This window comes from Epinephelus lanceolatus, chromosome 19, assembly GCF_041903045.1.
Source record: "Epinephelus lanceolatus isolate andai-2023 chromosome 19, ASM4190304v1, whole genome shotgun sequence".
Lineage (NCBI taxonomy): Eukaryota > Metazoa > Chordata > Actinopteri > Perciformes > Serranidae > Epinephelus > Epinephelus lanceolatus.
The window spans coordinates 31,610,172-31,632,687 of record NC_135752.1 but is presented as its reverse complement, the minus strand read 5'-3'; the positions used below and the strand labels follow the sequence as shown (position 1 = coordinate 31,632,687).

Below are 22,516 nucleotides of genomic sequence, written 5' to 3'. Positions count from 1 at the left end.
ATTCTGTCCATTATCTTCTTAATAAGAGCCTCATTATCTATCTATTTCTGGCTTTTATAACCTTCATAAAACTGATTTTATCCATAGAAATGTTGTGCCATGTGTCTGTGATACAAGCCATGAGAGATAGCTCTGTATTTCTTGCAAGAGAAACGTACTGTGTGAGATTAAGCGTGTTATATTTATTCCCCTGACATGACATTGTCCTAAGAGCGCCACAGAACAGAGAGAGAGGCTTTGTTCAGCCCGCACTTCTCCCAACTATCGCTTTTGCTTTTGGCACACAATGAAGTGCCAAAAACAAGTTTTAATTGGTTGCTTTATCATTATCACATTGCTTTTTCTAAATATTAGACTTGTGCATACTTGTCTGCTGGGATTGCTAAATCATAACTTTTATTTTCACTTTTTTTTTTTTTTTTTTTTGCTGGTGGTAACAGCAGTTTTCCTGCTGCGTTGGCCCGCCACAGCTGAAAAATGAGGAACATAGGCTGTGTAATAACTAATGGATTGGCTGACGGCGGCAGCTGTTTGCTGTTGAGATGAGAGCCAGACGGTGTTGTATGGCAACCTGACCGGAACTGCTCTGCAAACAGCTAGCAGACAAAACAAATTATAGGTCTGACAAGCCCAAAAAAACCAAAGCAAAATGCTGCAACATCAGCATGCATTCACATTCGTACAAATACTGATAGACATGCATACATATAAGCATAAACTATTGCATGTGCATTTCCATATGAAGAAACAAGAGAGTAAGCAGTGTAATTCTTCTTCCAACTCCCTCAAACCAAAGAAATAAAGCTGTTTTGGGTTCATTTGCATGTGTTTTCTTGGTGAAGGAAGATATTTAGTCTTTGCCACCTTATGAGGAGCAACAGATAGCTGACTCAGCAGTGAATGACAATGGCTACCTCGCATTGCACTTTAAAATAAATCAAATGCAAACTTTTAAATGCATTCTAATTATAGACCAACAGGTATAACCTTTACGATGAGTAATAGTGCAAGAAACTGACCTGCTGTTTTGTTGGAGAAGCAACGCTGGACAGAGTACAACCTCAACAGTATACATGTGCAGTGTTTGCCATGTTTAACATCTTACTTTAGCTTGTAAGCATGCTGACATTTGCCAAAAACACAAGTATAGCTCATGCTTAAGGCAATGTATGAAGCCCAGTTCAGACCAAATACTCCCGACAAGACGAAACCTTTTTAGAACGTTGCAGAGAAAAGTTGCAGCGCTGTGAACTGACCGTCTGAGCTCGACTCAAGCCAGCTGATGGTGTCATCTGCAATCCTGATGGTCAAATCACCGGTGGCTAGAACGTAAGGCTGGTCGTTTCTACAGCCAGTTTGCTTGTAGTGAAGTCCGCTGGTCAAGTCAAAATGACCACAGATAGCGTGTTCCCTTGCTGCGGCAGGTGCTCCATCCTCGCAGAGCCCCTGTTTCCATCCTCACGTGTGCCGGTGTCGGACAATGGGTTGCTGCTGCTGCTTGCTGTATGTGTCCCCCCATACTCACACATTCTCATTGACTGATAAATTGGCGCTGCTACTTATATTATTGTGGTGTATTTATTATGAGTACAATCCATCTGATGTTCGTTTCATTTCTGTTTTTTGCAGTTGCATCACTACTATAAATACAGCTGTAGCCAGTGTCTCACTATCACTATCCTCATTTATAATTTAAGAAGCTTCAAATTATATTCAGCCACAAAATAAACCTGAAAAGTTGTAAATCAGAAGGGACGTACAGAGAGTTGTTGCATAGAGATGATACACCATCTCATCTAGTTGCATTGGCGTACGTTGCAGAATGGCACATTGCTAGTAGGTCTTCGGTCTAAACAGGGCTGTAAGTTTTCCAAGTATTTGGTCAAACATCAAAGTTTGACTTGATGGTGATGCTAAATGAAACAGGATCACCTGTCCATGTCCAATAGTTGTCGAGACATTTCATACAAAACGCCACGTCAATCAAGTGGCACCAAAGGAAAAGTCGGGATCAGCAACGTCAATAGGGTACATTGTTTGGCAACCATGAATGTCTCTAGAATTTTTGGGTGTGCACAGTCCAGCCAGTGGATGTTGAAATATTTCACAGGATAAAATATAACTTTAAACTGCTGATACTGATTCAGAAAAATTCAGGGGATCACCAAAGTCAATGGGCTTCATCCTCTGGAGACCATGAATGTCTGTGTAGAATTCAATGGCAATCTATTTTAGCTGTTGACTTTTTCATGCTGGACCAGAGTAACAGACTGACAAAACAAAATGACTGATTGCCATCCATAAAATTCTGCCACTAGCATCAATGAAATTAAGCCAGACATGCACCAAAACATCCATGGTTACAGTTGACTGCTCTGCAAGTCTGTTAGGGTTTTGAATAGGGATTTGCCGACATGATACATGCTGATGTCTCTCTAATGACTCCATATTGACAGACAGCATCAACTTAGTTCCCAGATTGAGGTTTCTTCTTAAAGCAGTAGAGCATTAAAGCCACAGTACCGTATAAACATTTTGGATTCCAGTTGCTCAAACTTTGCCTGTGACTCAGACCTAATTGACACACTTTGCTTCATTGCACAACATTGCCTCTTAGTGTTTTTCTTACAGCTGTTTGTAATCCGAGACCATGAGCAACATTTAAACATTATTCTTAATGACACATTTTGTCGCAGATTGCCCTGTGCACGCCTTTGCACATGGCGCTGATTAAAATGTCAATGACGGTCCAGTAAGTTGGACGCTTCATAACAGCTGATGAAAGACTCTGAAATATGGGATGACACTCAGGAAATTTTCATCACAGCAGGAGGCCCAGGCTTTGTAGCATGCAAATGTCAAACACATGTTTGGGAAGAGGCAAAAAAAAAAAAAAGAACTGGGCCAAGCAAAACACGCATGCAGTCGAAGACAGATACACCCATGCATGTGCACACTTTCTCATTTCCTTCTCTATTTTTGTTTTAGTGGTGCCTTTTCAGCACTTGGAGGAGGGGTGTGATTTTTCTCAGCAGTGTGTTGAGATCGTGAGTAATAGCGCGAGGAACTGACCTACTGTTTTGTTGGAGAAGCAGCAGTGGACAGATTGCGTGTCTGATCTCGTCTCATTTCTACTGGCAGGGTAACCTGCAGCCAAACACCAAAGATGCTCCTGAACTGATAACCCACCCGGTGTAATGGTTTTATAATGAAAACGTGCCCTACAGATGAATTTTAGTCATTAGTTTTTGTTTGTTTCTATTGGCTCCGTTCTCACTTTCAATCACAGTTGCATTTCCAGCTCATTGCGAGATAATTTCAGGCACTGTGTTCCACGTCTGTGTTTTTTCTCAGCTCAGTTTGGCTCAAGAATTCATCTACAGGGGAAGGGTTGTTCTACATCACTTTGTTCACACTGTTTGCTGTTTTGTCAGCTGCCACCACGTCCCCCAAGAGCTGTTTTGTTCAAACACGTGTAAATGCAGGCATCAGCCATGATTTGCTGAGTGCAGAGTTGTGCCGTTGCCATCATGCTCACCATGAGGCCCCTCTAGGCGTGTCGAGGGTTTGTATGTCTGCAGGGTGAGATTAAAACACGGACTAAATTGTGAGAGGGGTTTATTTACTCACCTCTCTGAGTGAACCTTTTGGGCTACAAGTGGCTTCCTTCAGCCACATGTTTATCACATCACAACAATGCCCAGGCCTTTTATTAGCATTTAATTGAACTCTCACCTAAAGGACCTTCGGGGAATTATTATTGACGTGTTGATATGGGGTGCACATACATGCCATAAACCAGCTGTAAACCATGTAATGCTGCAAGTAAAATGTCAGAAAATGTAACAGTCCAAGACCAAACATCAAATATTTGACATTTTTGCTCAATAATAAAAAGAGAAGCTTATAAATCGATTCTCATTTCAAGGCCAAAATCCGCTAAAAGCAACTACATCTCAACTTCAGTTGCCATAGCGAGAACTTTGTTTTATGCCCACTCAGCAGAGCTCCTCAGTGGAGGGAGCTCCGTCAGACTCCCGCTGCTGAGTCACAAGATGCTTGTAAGTTCCTTTCGCCACCCCCTCACTCCTAAAACCTCCCACCTTCTTGCTCAGCCTTGAGCCCAAACACTGCAGCGTTACTCTCCACACATCGTTATGAATGGACTGGCTTTGCAATAAATAAATCAGTCATAAGTGATCAGTTCCTGTCGCTGTTGAGTGAAGCAGCAGCACATATTTTGCTGTCAGTGACTGTCTTGGGACTTTTTTGTGTCTTCTTTGATGATGCTCCACCAGGCCTGTACTCCATCCAGCCTCACTTATTGCTTCCTTTGCTTCCTGTTGCCATTTTTATCTTATCTAGACCTTTAGACACCTGGATTACTTTTCTTAAGCTCCAGCTCTACCGGAAACTGTCTCCTTACCAATACTGCATGCTCTACAGGCTGCTGCACCATTGATCTGTGTGTGTGTCTTTGCGAACATGCCTGCAATCAAGCACAACACATGTGAATATGTTCCAGCTGAGTGTGTGCTGATACACACAAACATCCTCCGACACGCATAAGTGAGCAGACCCACGTATGGTGATTTAGCGTGAAATGGGACAGGTCATGGACGTGGCTACGGCACATTGGCAGGTGTTGACCAGGCTGATGCGATCTATGGAGTACAATTTGCACGTATTAGCCACAGTTGCCCTTTTTTCCCTCAAAGAGCACAGGTTGAGATCAAATCAATGTTCCAGGCAGTAAAGCTAAATAAGCTCTAAAATTGTTCTGTAGGCACATGTTCACATCAATAATTCATATTGATGGGTGTAGGAAATGCATGGAAACCTGCTCAACTTCTCCAAAAGACTTTCACACCATCTGCGTTATGTTAAGCTAACCCACAATTTAAATCTGTACATTTTCTGTGTGGGCTAAATGCCCTCTGTAGGCTTACAGCCATTTTGTCTGGCGCTGATGGTAAATGGGGTCTTTGGGTCAGCAGCGGCACTCTCCCTGGCCCTCAGGCCAGCCCGGAGGCTTTTCTTGCCTGGACATACACAGTGAAATCCCCTGTAATCAAGCAGCTGGAAGGTCCGCTTTGAGGGGATTTAGTGCAATGTGGCAGGTGCCAATCTGACTGCAATCAGGATTTACACAGGCCCGGCTCCTGATGGCATTCAGCAACTTTAACATGAGCTTATGCTCGGAGACTAATCACAGTCATTCATGCGGTTTCTTGCACAGCACTCACACTGTGTCACAGACTAGGTATGCAAGAGTCCATTAGAGAGGGAATGTGTGCACTTAAACACATCCCATGACATTTGGCTTTCTGCTGTGTTTAAAACATCAACTTTTATCCAGCAAGTTAGAAGTCTACATGTATATTATGGTTTGGTTATATTGTATTTGCTTAGTTAGTCATGTTATATATTAATTTAATTTGATATTTATTAACTTAGCACCATTTTAGACTATTTTAAATGAGTAAAGTATTAGATTTAGGGAGATTTAGTGGTGTCTGGCATTGAGAATTGCAGATTTTAACCAGTTAAAACTTCTCTCAATTAAAATTCCTTCAGTGTTCATCATTTAGGAAGTTTTTGCCAGGAGCTAAATTATCCATATAAGTCACCTCCCCTCCAAAATAAACAGACCTAGTGAATTACACTGGGAAAAACACTGAAAAAAGCTGTTTCACGTTAAGAAAATTGGTGTATATCCAACGCTGCTCATCACAGAGGGGCTTCTAACTACGCTGGCCAATGTGTAAACACGAATAGTCCTATCTAAAGCCAGTATTTGGTTTGTCTGTTCTGGGCTATTGTAGAAACATGGTGCTGCAACATGGCAATCTCAGAAAAGAAAGGACAAAGACAAGTAGATAAGGACCTGCTCCTTATGTAGATATAAACGGCTCATGTTAAAGTTACTAAAACACGAGTCTCATTATTAGGTGATTATACACCAAAGAAAGAATACATTTTACATCATATTCTATTTCTGCCAGTATATCCCCCTAACTCCCACACACTGGAGCTTTAATATTTATATATTTTGCTTCGCTCTTAAGTTTATGACTATGGATATTGGCCATCAGCGCATTTCTGTGATCGACCGTACTGTGTGTCTTTAATGAAGCTTTTATCTAGTATTGTTGTGTTCAGCTGACTCATTTCTGGTGTGGCTTTCTGCCCTTTTACCTTTTTTTTCTTTAATATATATAAATATCTTTTAGTTCAGTTGTTAATGAATGAATGAATGAATGAATGACTTTATTTCAAATCATAATAAAAAAAACAATAAAAACAAAGATAACAGTGTCCGAAAAAGGAGTAGGTAGAAGTAAAACTTATGTGTCCCTACCCCTTTCTTACATTTCTTCTTTTAACGCATCTGTTATTTCAACAAATCCTCAAATTTATGTACAACTAATATACAACTGTCCCCAGTCTATTTACCACCCAATTGAATAAATAAGTACTAATAAATTCTAATAATGCATTTTATTTATAAAGTGCTTTTCAAGGTACGAAGGAGACGCTAAAACCAGTTTATTTACAGTCCAAGCACCACCAAAATAAATAAGCACTGCCCTAACACAACCTTTCCTCATCTAAATGTCTGACAAAAATCAATATTTTTTTAATATAGTTTTTTAAATTGATTCATATTTGTGCTTTGTTTCAACTCATCACGCAGCCCATTCCACGAGTCCACCTCATACACTGAAATACACAGACTCTTTTCAGTTATACGAACACATTGACATTTTTTGAAGTTTTGTATGTTTCAGTGTTTGTCCTAAACTTCTTCGTCTTTGCATTTTTTTTTGTAGCACAACAGTATAAACAGATCTGTAGAGCCACACTGTATGAAGAGGGGTTGAATAATCTGAATAAATAAACTTTCCCTCAGGGTTTAAGCTGAAGCTAAAGTTGAAGTTATGTCCATGTACCTCTACAAAGGGAGCATTCTGCTTTATTGCTTGTGTAATATATGAGACATTTACATGTGTGAATTGTGTGTGTAATACAGAAAAACAAACCGTGGAAAGGAGAGGAAAAAGAGACTGTGAGCCTAAAGGGAAAAAAAAAACAGAATAAGTGAAGGTTTGTAAAAGACAGAAACTCCCGGAGGCAGTGGGACAGTGGGACACACACACACACACAGGCACACAGACGGGCTCAGCCGTCCCTCCTCTGTCTGTCTATTATTGATGTTGGGCACGCAGGGTTCCCACTCAGCCATCTGTTCTCAGCTCTCCCACTCCGTGCCCCTTTTGCTTCATGCCTACCACTTTGGCAGGCTGGCATAAGCAGAGCAATGCTGCCCTATCAAAGTGTGAATACTTCATAAATATCTCACACTATCGGGGAGTTAGCTGTTGGAAGAGGAGCCCAGAGAGAGAGGAAGACGAGAAACAGCATAACACTAATGTGATGAATTTTTCATTAATTCAGCCTCTTTGTTGGATGACTTCCAACACATGCATTGATTTGCGGTGCGAAATATAATCATGTCATGATGACTGCATCAGAAATAAACAGAATTGGCGGCGGGGTGTGGTTTGTGATGGACTGTCAATAGTCCTCCTGTGCATGTTTTCAGATCTTAATCAAATCACAGCCCCGCCCTCCAACTGTTAATAGCATATGGCTGCAGGTTTCATTTGATTTGACTTGTAATTGATGACCATGCATATTCAGTCAAGCCCCGTTGCCAGGGGTAACAAGGTCCTCTTGGTCTGCCGATTGGCTGCCGAGTCGTCACACGAGGCTTCACTTGGCCTCAGCTGGGGCCACATGTGGCGAGTCTGGAGATGTGTGCGGGTGGCGTGTGTTTGCAAACACTTGGCTTCGCCTCGCTTTTAATCCATAGATGCAATCCTCATCCCTGCACTCCAGACTCTGCCCTCCACAAACACACACACACACACATGCACACAAACTTCTTATGCAGTAAATGGATCGTAAATGTTGCATGCCAGTCTCATGCAGAAACTGCAAGCCTCAGTGAAGCCGTCTGACTGAACATGTGTCTTCAATTACACCCTCCTGACTGACAGAAAGGGTCAGATGTGGGTAAGGGGATACCATGTGGGGTGGTGATTAAGGTAAGATATTGGTTTGGGGCTTTAGAAACCTAAGCTATCACTCCATTGTGTGACTTGTCTTTTCCATATTCCTAGAGGGGTGGAAGAAGCTTTAGTCTCTGGCCAGCCCCAGAGTTAAGACCCCCCGGGGAGTACGAGATGAGAGGGAAATTAATAATGTGTAAAGACTCAAAGGCTTTGAGTGAACCAAAGGATCAGAAGAGGGTGAAGAGAGTGTATTAGAGGCAGAAAGGGAAACAGGAACATGGGCAAAAAGAGGAAAGCACAACCAGGCAGATAGGCCACCTTTGAGAAAGAGGAGCGCTATTATGAGGCAGATAAAAGATGCCAGCTCCACACAAAAAAAAGTGTTTTAAAAAGGTCAGGGATACTCCACTGACAATCCAAATCTTTTGACTATCAATCACAGCCTCTTCACTTGAAAGGCAGCTTCTAGATAGCTCTTTGGTGGAGTATTCTTTTAAGCGCTTAGATAAAAATCAAACAATTCACTGTATTCACATCTGCTTTGTTTGCAGTGAAACTGTAGCTTTACTGCACATGAAAAGATAAATGAGAAGTGTAATTGTCATTTTAGGCTCATGTTAGAGTGTGAGAACAAATGTATACTTCCTCAGCTGCCCTGAAAACAGATTGCAAATTAGCATTTCTTCCTAGAAGCCAGAAGGAGTCACGAACAGCACTCCCAATATTGAGACATATTTTTCACATCATGGCGTGTGACTCTAGCATAAACTAAAAATGAGAACAAACTCCTTAATGTTAAGGAAACTAGAGGTTTAATATTAATAGCTGCTTTACCCTGTGATGTGTGAACGTCACGCTAGCATGCTCAGTGTTGGCACACTCTCATCTTGTCTCCCCGGGCCATGCAGGCTTTGGCCCTGCTGTGACCTCTCTGGGTGGAAGCCAGCAGCTCCCCGATCCTTTGAACCTGGACAAACCTGGCTGAAACCAGCTGTGTTTATGCGGATCGTACCACAGCTGATCACGCTACACAGAATTAAAAATTAATTGCTATTAAACACTGAATTTATCCACCTATCTATCCATCTGATTATCCACGCGTTTGCTTGTTTTGTGTTTAAATTACACTATCTGTGTCTCTTCCACACAGACAATGTAGGCTAATAAGACCAAAAAAATAGAGCTAATAATGATACTGGGGCAGCGTGCCATATGTGATCCCTCCCTGCAGCATGGCCAGGTGGGCAGCGTGCCACCCAGCAGCACAATGGGTGCGTCCACAGTGATTTAATAAATACCCTAACCATGGGCTAAACAGACACCGAGCCAAATTAGCAATCTTTTCTTCTCCGCTCTCCTCTCTGTCCCTTTCCTTTTTGTTCTCTGTCTGCAAAGTGCAGTTAGAATATATGTTAAGGAGGTGTGTAATGGTAGACTGGCCCCGTATTGGAACCATTAAGCGTGAACATGACTGCCTATTACACGGGTCTTTAGCGACACAGAGAAATAACCCCTTATCATCCTGTCGAGCTACGGCCCCGTCGAGGTTTCCCTCCATTGAGTGGTTGGATGTAAATGCATGTGATGTATACGCACTCCACAACATCGCCACGTGTAATCCTTCCACTCTCCACAACTGATTATGTTAAACACGAGAACAAGTTGAATAGTGAGAGTAAAAGGTTTTGGTCAAAAGCGCTTCAACATAAGTACTTGCCGGTCCTAAAGTGGTCGTCTTCTCTTCACAACAGCAATTAGCTCATCTTGAATGATAGATACCATAAGCGCTGAGATGCGGCATTGTGTGTTTAGACAAGAGGGAGTTTGATCAGAGGCTGTGGATGACACACCTGCCGAGGAAGAGGGGTTGAGATAACAATTTTCCTCTCCCTGTCGAGGAGACATCTGGCATTGCCACGGCGTTGCAAGCTGAAATACACCCAGGAGTGGGTAATGAGGCGTAGGAGATAGGGTTTGTGTTTTGGTGTATTTTGGTGTGTGTGTGTGTGTGTGTGTGTGTGTTTATGGGAGTGTGATGGTGGTCCCCTCATCTTCCTGAACTAGCCTCTGTGGACCCTGCAAGCACGCCATCTGTAGTCCTCAGCCATAAACCCACTTCCGTGTGACTCATAAGCAGCGTTAAATCAGCTTAACTACATCCACACATTTAACCTTATTCGACCAAAAAAAGGAAAGTACAGAGGAGGTTAGGAAAATACAGGAAAACAAGATAAAAGGTAAAATAAGGAAAATATGGGGATGGTCAAGTGCGTGACTGTTGTGTGTGTGTTTTGTGTGTTGGCGGGTAATCTAACCAAAGTGGTACCCACCCATCCATGACTGTGCACCACATGTCTTCTGAATGTCACCATTAACATGGTGGCCTGCATTATGTTTACACACAGTCCTTCGTGGCAGCGCATACTTCCGAGGGGGGTTGCTAAGGAACATGCAAATAATGTTCGATAATCACCCTGGGAGAAAAGTGAATGATGGACTGAAATGAACTTGTTTCTTTTAACTGGTAGGAAGTACAAAGAATTGTGGTAATGGCTGTTCCTCTGTGGAATATATTGCTTTTGTTGATGATTGTCACCTCTGACTGTTTATCTATTGTTGTGTTCACACTGCGAGTGACAAAGCAACAGGCTGCAAGTCGTTCTCAGTGGGAACTGGTGACATAAAGCTACACTTGTCGTTACATGATGGGCGTAATAAGCTACAAATCAAAGTTGAGCTGGCCGCAATTTTTCAGCGCTCTACCAATGACATGTTTTTGCTTCAAGCTGTGGTACTGTGTCATAGGGCTGCCCCCGACTACGAATTCTCCTAGCTGACCAATAGTCGTCATTTAGGGCCATTAGTCAACTAGTCGCCCGCATTTTTACAATATTGATTTAATTATTAAATGATATATTTTGGGCGGGGCAACACAATGGTTTGAGTTGAGGTGTGAGAAAGAACAGTATCAGTAACATTGTTAACACTGTGCTACATTACAGAGAAATACAAAACCATACTAATGAACCTTCATTAATATAGGCCTATATTTTATCTACAAGTGCACGTCACACACTGAGCGAGCCACCTGTTAATGACGCTGTGGGCTAATGGGCATGTAGCTACTTCCATGTTTCAGATGATACGTCATGTTTGTAGTCGACCAATGAAGATGAGTTTACATATCACCTTGGGTTCATCCTTCACCTTCTCAAAATGATCCCACACTTTGGATTTCCTGCCCGACATGTTATTAACTAGCCTGTGGAATAACCGCAGGTACTGTGACTCCTGTCTGACTGCTGAGTGTGGCCTCTTCCTGCGTTTGTCCTTTCAAATTAAATTCCCACATGGTCCAGTCATATAGGTTTTGATTTATTTTGACAAGGCGCAGCTCCTAATAGAGTTTCACCTTTTTTTCTTTTTTTTTTCCCCCCTCTGTGACTAAGCGACCAATGAATGAAATCTTGCTGACTTAAGACCTTTCTGGTCGACTATTAGGAGGCAGCCTAAGTAAGCTGATGCTAAATGGGGCTCAGGTAAAAACCAAAGATATTTTTTGGCCAAATATAAACTTTAGATGACGTTCAGAAGTAGCAGAAGCCCGGGAGGAATTAATAATGTCAGTAGGCACTTGTCCAGCACTTCAACAAGGATTCAGCAATAATGCAGCAGGCCACACTGTTGCTTTGTCACCAGCAGTGTGTTTAGTTTAGTTGATTTTGTTTTTAACCCTTAATTATTGCATCTGACGACTTCGAGGTACTTTTGTAGCTGATTGTTTCCTCTGATTGTTTGTCCTTTAGTTACTTTCAGTAACTTTTGGTGATAGTTGTTCATAATCACATCTGATGACTTGTTTTCTAGCTACTTTTACAGTTGATTGTTGCTTTTGACTGTTAATTATTTGTTACTTTTATTTACTTTTGTTGTTGATTGTTGTCTGTGATGATTTTTTGTTGCTTTGTTTTTGTTGCTTATATAGTTATTTGTTGCCTTTGATTGTTTGTCTCTTAGTTACTTTTAGTTACCTGTCTTAATTGGTGCTGAAGATTTGTTTTTTAGTTACTGTTACAGTTAATTGCTGGCGATCTTTTTATTACATTTGTCGCTGGCTGTTTTTATCATCTTTGTTTATTTGTTTGTTTGTTGTAGTGTTTAGTACTCCTGGAGCCCACATTAACTAATACAGTATCACAGTATAACATCAGTATCAGTGATATAAGAAAGACAGAGCAAAACAGAGACAAGCATCACAAATTAAGTAAATGCATCTTGCAAATAAAATGATAAACAATAAAGAATTATATATTTATCCGTCTGTTTATCTCTTTGTTTATTTCAGGTGATCTCCGCTTTGTCAAGGATCTCCCACCACAGCATTGCACAAATCAAAGGCATCAGGTATGTGTCTCATTTGCAACTCTCTCATTTATCATTCGAACAGCCGTAGCACTCACCAGTACCAGTGTCAAACAAACAGTTTGGATGAATGTATTCCACGTTCGCTATATTAAGATGGAGGTGGCTATTAACATCTGCTGCTCATTTACAAGTCAATTTACATTTTTAGGCAATTAGCTGCAGCTTTTAGCCACAGTTATCTTGCAAGGCACAAAACTCACAACACATTTCCATCTGTCATTCAAACTGCGCTGCATCACAGTGTTTATGTGGAAGTACATCATAAGCACAACTGTCTGAGTCGGAATAAAACATCGTATGCAGGGGTGGTAGTTTTTCACATAATGGCAAAGCAGAGAAAATCCTTCACACTGCTTTATCAAGGCTGGAATGAGCTTCTTATTTCTCTTCATTTGCTCAATCTGCTTGGAGGTTGGTGGCTCACCGGCGCCACATAAAAAGCCATTTTATGCGTCTGAGTAATAAGGAGATGGAGCCGACCCATTAGGAGCCATGCCAGGAAGTGAAAGGAGGAGAAATGGAGAGAGGGAGAGTGACAGAGAGGGAGCACGTCCCTCGCCATTAATAAAGACAACATGAAGTGCTGACTGCTGGCTAATTCACCGCCTGTCCACGCTGACGACTTTGCTGTGAGGTGTGGAAATCAGGGATCATTGGGCCAAAGTGTAAATCACACCTTCTGATCCTGAATCAATCTCAACAATCAGGATATTAATTAAACAGCAAACTATTGTTAGAGTTCAGATTCTCAAACTGTGGGTCAGATAGGCTGGTAATATCAAGTTTCCACTCACCTTGTTTAATTGAGGATCAAGCACCTGCCTACTGAAGTGTCCTTGAGCAGAACACTAGCAATTATTTTTTTGCCTGAGGGCTACCCTGACCTCTTACTCTGCTACGGGAGGTGAACATGAAAACACAGCTGCTTTGTGAGGATCAATAAAGCATGACTTTATCAAATAAGAAAACATTAATTAAGGTAATTAGATGGTACACTGAACTACGTTCCCTCAAGGGGAAAGGTCAACATCAGAATTTCAAAGGCAAAATGATCTTACTATATATTGTTATCTTGATGATTCGTCATTGCTAATCAGTCATACTTGCACAACAAAAAAAGCTTCTTTTTAAATATAATTTAGAAATCTTGAAACCATTCTTGCCGTCTGATAAATGCAAGTCCATTATTCACTTGTCTTCTAGCTGTGTTTTCCCCTCCAATTTGCAAAAAGAAAATGTCAAAAAAGGACTTGTCTACTTCAGCTTCCTTTTTTGGATCTACAGTTATAGTTGCCTTGCTTGAGCTAGGATGCTAGTGATTGGTTTCCAATGGTTTTATACAAGAGAGTTGGAGACATCTGCAAGAGAGTCCCCTGTACAAATGTATGGATAAAAACCACAAGCTGCAGAGTAAGGTGTTGATTGTCAGTGGTATTTACAGTAGTGCGTATTCAGTGTTGATATCTTAGTGCTTAAATGAACACGAGATGCTGGTCTACTGCTGCCTCGATCAGATAGTTTGTGTTATTGTGTGGCTTTAGTGTTTTAGAGGGTTAGCTCAGATTGGCCAAAGTCACACAATAACACAAACAAACTATCTGATCGAGGCAGCAGTAGACCAGCATCTCATGTGTTCAGTGAGATGTCACTGGAGTGTGGCTTTGAAGCGAGCATTGATACATTTCACTTTCTTTTCAGTTTCCCTTCAGACAGGGCATCCAGGTCTCACTCTGAAGTCGTCAAAATCCGGCGTCAGACAGTGATGAAAAAGGCAGTCCTTTAACGTCAGGAATATCCGCAGACGGTTGCTGTTATAGGTTAACATCAATTAGCAGCGTCAGGAGGAAACGTGGCGGGACAAGAACAAAAGTTAAGGCGGCAAAAGTTCTAGTAGGGCAGGAGGGAGGGTTGGTGGATGGGTCCAACAAACACCGACTTTGACCCAGGAGAGCGATGTTCGGGTCCTGTAAGATAATTAAGCCAAACCCTGTTCTTTTTTCCTAAACCTTACCACATACATGATTTGTAGAAGGAAGAAAAACATCAATTTGTGTTGTTGTACTGACATAGTGCATTTATTTTGAAAGAGACCTATAGAAATGGTAAATTCCCTATGAGAATGGAAGTGTATTTTGAAAGACGATGATGCATGTAACAGGCAGAACTCGACACGGAGTCCCAGAACGTCAACAACCACACACCCAGGGTAGCTTTCACGTCGTATCCTGACATGGAAGGTCCATGACTGAATGTAGATATGTGACAAGGTCGGAGTGAGAATGTGTTTGAAAGGGCTGTCTGTTTGGGAAGTACTGGGCATACGACCAGATAGATAAGACTTGGATTATACTGCATGAGTTTTGTGGGAGATTGTAAACAGATGTTTCAGTATTGATTTGCTGTTCTTAAACACGGTTCCCTATGACATGAATTCATCAAGAAATTTCTCAGTTATTTTTATTCTTCTTTGGCCAGAGGCATGTGAGAAAAACAGTTTTCTTTATGAATTCAAGGTAACATGGTGTGAGTAATTGATTTATAGATTTTCATTTGGGTGAAATTTTCCTCTAATGGAGCTTTAAGCAATGATTTCCTACTGCATTTGCCACAGGATTTACAGATGTAAATGGGTAATGAGATCCGAGACCATGTGCTGTATGATATAACATGAACAGGATGCTTCTATCAAGTAGAGCACTTACACAACACTGATATTCACTGACCCTGGTTGGCCTTTCTTAGGGGCCTTCTCGCTTCGTGCTCATTTTGCCTAAGGCAAGGTCAGCTGCACTCAAAGGTCCCAATGAACTGTCAGACCTCTTCTGTCTTGCTTCAAAGCCCCCTGTCATCTATATATGACAAGTCAACTGGTATAACCCATTCAAACACATACCATACTGTACACGTATGTTGTGTATGTAGAGACAGGCCCTCCAGGTCTACTCAACATGACACCTTTCAGTATAAGGTTGCAAAGTGCTTTTATGGTGGCATACCAGGCAGCATTTCATCTGCACCTCTCACAGGATGTTTTATCAGTCTCTGCACACCTCTAGAAGGACACATCAGAGATTTAGTACTGCTCTTCTGAAAAATTGGGAGGCAAGGGAAAACAGATAAAACAGGGAAAAAAAAGTTGTTAAAATTGTAGCAGCAGAGGCCAAGATGAATAACTTAATGTGTGAAACCGGTGGGGTTTCCATTTAAGACACAACGAGAGAACATATTGTGTAAGGGAGGCTGTAATTTAAATGATTTCTTCCAGCTCTAGTTTCGCAGGGTGAAGGTCTCGCTGTCCAGACAATAACCCCACAGTGTCAGATCGTTTATGTACAGACACATCAGGCCATCCACCGTGCTCCAAAATGACCGGAGAGTTCCTCGCTGTGTTGGGTAACATCGCCACAGGCATGTCCATTGACATTCTGTTGGAGCCCATTGATCTCGTCTTTGATGTGTGTTCACTGCAATCAGGCATTGACAGTTCACGTCTCTGTCACTGTGTCAGCATTCCGGCCTCGGTTGGGGAATTAGGGCCGTGTTATGCATGCTCCTCTGCACATCCAGAGATGCACTGGACACAAAAATACTCATACTCACAGTTTACTCTTTTCCCATTTTCCCATTTAAACAGTTTTACTCTTGGTCAAATTTCTCTACCCAGCTGATGTATGGAGTATGGAGTTGTTTGCCCTCACTTTCACCTCTCAGGGAACTTTCAAGCTCAACCTTGCTTCCAATTTTTCCCCAGTAACCACTTGTGGTATTGCAGTCCATAAAGCAATTTCCCCACAGGCCACCATTGTAAAAGACACATCTGTAAAACTGTTGACAAGAAGCCTCGAACTGTAAATAAGGTCAGTTATGATTTTTTGATCCATTCAGGTTTTTTTTTTAAAAATCATTAATATTTTATTGAACTTTTTTGCCTTTTTTCCCAACATAAACAGTGTCACCGAGTTTCAATAAATCAAATATATGTACATACACAAGAGGGAAAAAACACAATAACTAAATAAAATAATAATATGAAAACGTATAAATAAAAATGCAAACATAATTCTTAAGAAAAAAAGAAAAGAAAAGTAAAAATATTCCTACAAAAATATGCACAACAATCTTCTCTGATCTACAAGCAGCAGATGAACTCCTAGACACTCAAATAGTGTATGATTCACTTCAAGATACGTCCACATCGGCAATGTGCTCCAAGTAGCTTCTCCAATTTGCCACATATTTCTCTGTCCTGTCCTTAGAGCTGAAAGAGATTTTTGTATATGATGCAACTTTTGCCAGCTTTGTGAACCATTCCTTAAAAGATGGCTTGACCCATGCAGGTTTTAAATTTGTAAATTTTTTCTTTAGCTGAGAAAAACTATTTAAAACTCTGTGACATCATCACAAAGTGAAGTCTATGAACAGAGCAAGAACTCATGGGGTAAGCGGGGAAAACACTGCTGTGCATATTCACTGGGCGGCATAAAATAAATGTAAAATAAACCTGGAAGCTTGAATCTTTTTTGGCTTATGTGCAAGTCGAGCACCTCCATTGGAATGAATAGGCGCCATCTTGACATCCAATATCTGTCAGGTAGTTATTATGAAACACCTGTGGTTAAGATGCTTTGCTGACACCATTCAAAAATAAATTACTTGGTACGCCTACTAGCTCACCTGGTAGAGTGGGCGCTACACGTACAAAGGCTGCATCCTTGCTGGGTTCGATTCCAACTCACAGCCCTTTGCTGCATGTCATCTCAACTCTTTCTCCTCCTTTTATGCTATATCTGTCCTATCAAATAAAGGCAAATAAGCCCGAAAATATCTTTAAAAAAAACTTACTTTGCTCTCCTCTGAAAGTGTGAGGATTTGTTACTTTGATATTCTCATAAAAAATGCATTGAACATCAACCAAAGACAAGAACTGATTTTTGCTGATTATTCTGTGCTGATTTAAGCTATATTTCAGTCTGAAAACTGTGTGGTCTGGTTGAACAACCTCTGACTTAACTGTGTCCCCCTCCCCCCACTTCTGAAACCGCACCTACATCCTTGATATCTTCCATATCCCTTTTATCGTAAAAACCTGTCAATCAAAAACCTTAAATCCTCTTTGCGTTGGGGCCTTATGATCCAATCTGTTTGTGTGTTCTGGGAGTTGACCTTGTGTTTCTTACAGCTTATCTACTTTATAAGCCTGCGTCATCCTCTGTCCTGTTATTCAGCGCCCCCTTCCTTCGCTTATCTTTACTGTCCTCAGCCAACCTCAGTCTAACCTTCAACCCGCTCACGCTTCACTGTCCTAGTTCATCACTGAGCCGTGTTGTTGGAGTGTGTGTGGTGTGGGCTCTGGGGAGCGGGGTCGTAGAGTGTGAGAGACCTCGGCAGAGCGTCAAGACAGAGAGCAGATGAGCAGGACGTTTGTTGAGGGGATTAAATAATAGCAGTCCTTTACAGTACGGTATGTACGGTATATGCATCCCCTGAATGTGATTTCTTGTCCTCAATAAAGCTATTTGTTGGGTATTCGTTTGGGATTGAGAATCTACAGCCAGTTTTCCTAATGATAAATACTGTTTGTGTAGCTCAAACTGGTTGTTACTGAAGATCTGGAGCTTTTAAACATATTTTAGAGTTCTTTATTAAAAAGTGAAAAAAGAAAAAGTTGCGAACAATTAAAAATAAATTACACTCGTAGAGATTGGGAATATAGAGCAGATTGTAAATGAATTATTGTGACGATACACATGCAGTCTTAGAAATGCAGACAGACAGCATCACATGTCAAAAGACAGGTTTAAAGTTAAAAAAAAGGTGGGTTTATTTTTCAAAAATTAATACATTTTACAAAGTAAATGACACAACTCTACTGAAAACAAAGGCTAACAAAACTACACGTTAACTCAACAAACACACCTAAGATAATGAGACAATGGGGCAACACATATAGTGACTGATCCCCCCATGATGTCACACCTCTTGGTGCAGTCCATGAGATGGCACATGCATAATACCAGGCTCCGCCCTCAGCCCCATCTTTTGCCCAACTCCAACCAGGAAGTGACTTCAGGTAACTCAAAGATAAGGAGAAATGAATTAATAACTTACAGAAACAAACAGCAAAATGACAAAACAATGCAAACTAAATGTGCGTGCTTCATCTAAAACAGTGTGTTGTTAAAGTGCTAATGAATCTTAAACTAAACAAACTGGTGTGTGTATTTTAAGTGACAGCAAATTAAAGGTAACTGAACATGTGGTAATGGTGTTGGTGAGCATGGGCATCAGTCAACCTTTTGTGTGGCTGTGGGCACGGCAATCACAGACTGCAGTTAACAATTATTCTTTTTTGATTGATTAATCAGATGACACAGAGTCATTCAAATCTATAAACATGTTGAAATAGATAATCGCAATTTCCTAAAACCCAAGTTGATGATTTCACATTGTTTCTTTAATCACACCAACCATCCAGAACCCATGGATATACATTTTTTAAACGTATGATATGGTACATTTCCTCACATTTGAGGAGATAGAGCCAGGGAATATTTGTCATCTCTGCTTGAAATATGACCCAAATTCATTGCTTATCAAAAAACAGTAGTTGTTGCCAATACATTTTCTATTGAAAAACAAGTTGATTAATCTATAACTTGACTCAGCTCCACCCTGAATCCTTCTGTACTAAATGAAAAGCCATTTGCGGTGCAGTCCTTTGCCAACACATGCAAAAAATACATCAAAACATGTGGAAAATTCAAGAAAAGTGTACTATGCATTTTCTCAGAGACTTACCTAACAGTTTTTTACGAAATTATTTAAAAACTGCTTAAAAATTCCCATTGAAATGAATGGGAGATAGTGGAGAAATCGACGTAAAATCACTCCTCTTTGAGGCCACACTAAATTGCCATACTTTAACGTAACGTTCTTAGTGTTACTGTAATTTTCTCTGGCACAAGAATTTTCTTCGGGATAAACAAAGTTCTATTGAATTGAATTGGAAGCTATATCTTCCATCTAATAAATATAAATTATATATATATATATATATATATATATATATATATATATATATATATATATATATATATATATAAATAAATAAATAATAATTGAGACATTTGACAGATGCCAAAAAAAAAAGTGGACTTCGCACCGGGACAATATAGATTTGCATTCTACATTGTTTTTGTTTTCAAGATGAGGATGTTGCAGTGCATGGCAGGAGAATACACTTTCCTTTTCTCTTTATTTTCCTCATCCTGTCTTCTACACCCGTGGATTACATCACGCACATTAGCATGCAGTTGTCCCAATGCACATCCACTCCTCATGTTTCACCCATGTTTTAATGCGTGTGCTAATGTCACTCGTAAATGTTGTAATGAAAGCTGACACATGCAAAGAAAGAAGTTCTCATATGTTATTTTGTACACACACACACACACACACACACACACACACACACACACACCCTCCCCGAGCAAAAGCAGAGATTTTTATAGACAGGCCTGGTACAATAAGTAGCTCGCTGGAGCTACAGCGATTTATCGACCCCTGCAGAAACAAAGTCAAAGTCGTGTCCTGGGACATGAAACTGCTTCCAACGCTGACCATTTGAGCCGCGCTCACACCTAACGACTACACTGTTGTTCTGCTGTTCGACAATAGTTGATCAATGGGACCGGCTCACTGCGGCTTTGTCCAGCACGCATTCCCTTTATGCCAGCACTGGCTTTAAGGAAGGAGAGAAAAAGAAATTAGACTGAAATCAACTGAGGAAAGGCAGGATAGTGGGGGAGTGGGGGGGGACTTGAATGTGAATCATGGGCCCTCATTTATTTCAGTTATGAAGTACAAAAGGTAACATTTGTCTTCGTGTGGTGTCATGGTTGATTGTTTTTTAACTAGAAAAGCGTCATTGAAATTATATATCTCTTTTTTATTTGTGCCCAAGACATGTATTATTATTTTTTTTTAAATGTAGTTAATCAATTTAAACAACAAAAGAGACAATTACACAAAAAAGCACACATCATCAAATCCCTCAAAGCTTCCTCACATGGCAGAATGAAAAAAACAAGCTTTAATTTATGGGTCCATGATTTCCCTTCTGAGTTTTTCCTTGAAAGATTTTTGTAGTTTTTTTTTTTTTTTAAGTAAATAGATTCTTTATTCTCTATTTATGTTTAATTTGATTCTAGCCTGTAGATAAATACACCATAAAACTTCAATTAAAAGCGTAGTCCCAATTAAACGCCGAGCCCCCTCAATTAGCCCGGTGTGGCTACACATTTTGCCATATAAAGGCCTGTCTCAATTAGATGCCTGGTCTTGTTGCCAAGCAGCTCTTTTTTTTGTTTTTAATAGACGGTCTTCGAAGGTATAAAACCGGGTTGTTGGCTACCTCAAATTATGTGTGCATTCCTTGAGTACCCTGTGAATTATTCATATTTCTTTATCGAATCAAAGGAATCAAAAGAATTTCTCATGAAATATTGATCTAAGTTACGAATATTGTTTCAACCAGATAAAGTGGTGTTGTGTCGGTATGCTGGGTGTCGTAACTCACTTTCTCTCTGATGTGCTGTCTCTCGGAGCTAGATTAAATTAATTATTCATAATTTATATATTATCTGAAGCCTGATTTTTATACAAGTAATATTCATGCCGGTTTAAATAAGCAATTTGATTGTCTTTTCCGATCTTAATGAGTAACAGTTTTGTGTGAAAGAAATTAAAGGCCCGTCCCAAATAGACACCTGCTCCTAATATGGACGTTTTTCACAGCAGACATTTTAACTTGTGTCAGTAGGAAAAGCACAGGTGACATTGATAACATTAAGGATGGCTGAGTCCCATTCAGTGTCCCAGTAAGCTAGTAACAGTTAGCCAACATGGATAATACCAGGGTCTCCCCTAAATGGAACGCAGCTGTCATTAATGTAATTGAATACACCTGTGCTGCTCCCACTCTGACATGTCAAAATGTCTGCCGTGAAAAAGGTCTATTAGCCTGTGGTTTCAGTGATTTAAGCAAATAAAAGCCCGGTCTATTAATTGAAGTTTTACAGTATCACAATACATTTCCTGCTGACCTATGTACTGTACATAGTAAAAGACTTCCAAGATAATACTGGTAATTGTAATTAATGAATGTGAGTACTATGAGTACTAAGAATGAGCGTCATAATTAATCACTGTCTTTATTTTTTTATATATTTTTTTCCACCTGTCTACTTAGTACCAAATTATTAAAAAATAATGGACTTGTGAAATACAACAAACAATGGAGATGCAGAACTACACCAACAAAACCAACAAAACACAAAAGTACAGTGTTGCCCATCGAAAATGGAGAGAGATGTTTGGATAAACCTATAACAGTAGATAAAATTAAAGACAGAAAAAGGTGACACAACTGATTTACAACAGGTTATATCAGAAAATGAGTCTTTGGTTATAGACAGCTGTTTAGATGAAATACCTCCACTAGAGTAGATTTTTAGTCTCAGTCTTTGGACAAAATTGCTTTTTTAGTTTTAGTCAAATTTCAATCATTTTTATCCTTTATAGTTTTAGTCTAGTTTTGGTCAACGACAACTCAAAAGGATTTAGTTTCATTTTAGGTCACAAAAAGTCATCACATTTTAGTCAGTATTTTTAGTCAGCCTATCTTGGATCCCTAATTTAAAACATTTTTCCAATAGGTTTCATAAGGATTTATCATCCTGCTTTCCTCTCCTCTTCTTTAAATGTTTGATAGCTCACCATTAACATTTTAGTTTCGACAAAAACGAAAACCAAACCTACATTTTGTCATAGTTTTTATTGTCAAAGAGCTTTTTTTAGCTTGTCTTTGTCATGGGAAAAGGGTCACTGACTACATTTTTCATCATAGGTTTTGTTAACGAAATAAACACTTATTTAAACCTAACTGAACCTCTTTTAACCAAGATTTAACTGGAGAAATGTTGCTTTCACATATGTTAATTTACATGCTGGGC

At 40.2% G+C, this 22,516-nt stretch overlaps 1 protein-coding gene across 6 annotated transcripts in view; it reads left to right on the top strand.

Annotated features, from left to right (window-relative positions):
• The window catches only part of vav2 (vav 2 guanine nucleotide exchange factor), a 280,761-nt gene that overhangs the window by 174,332 nt on the left and 83,913 nt on the right, over positions 1–22,516 (top strand). For all 6 annotated transcript variants that reach the window (XM_033647505.2, XM_078162254.1, XM_078162255.1 and 3 more), the window contains exon 3: positions 12,424–12,482. In XM_033647505.2, coding sequence (XP_033503396.1) covers positions 12,424–12,482 — 59 coding nt within the window. The remainder of the gene's footprint in view (positions 1–12,423; positions 12,483–22,516) is intronic.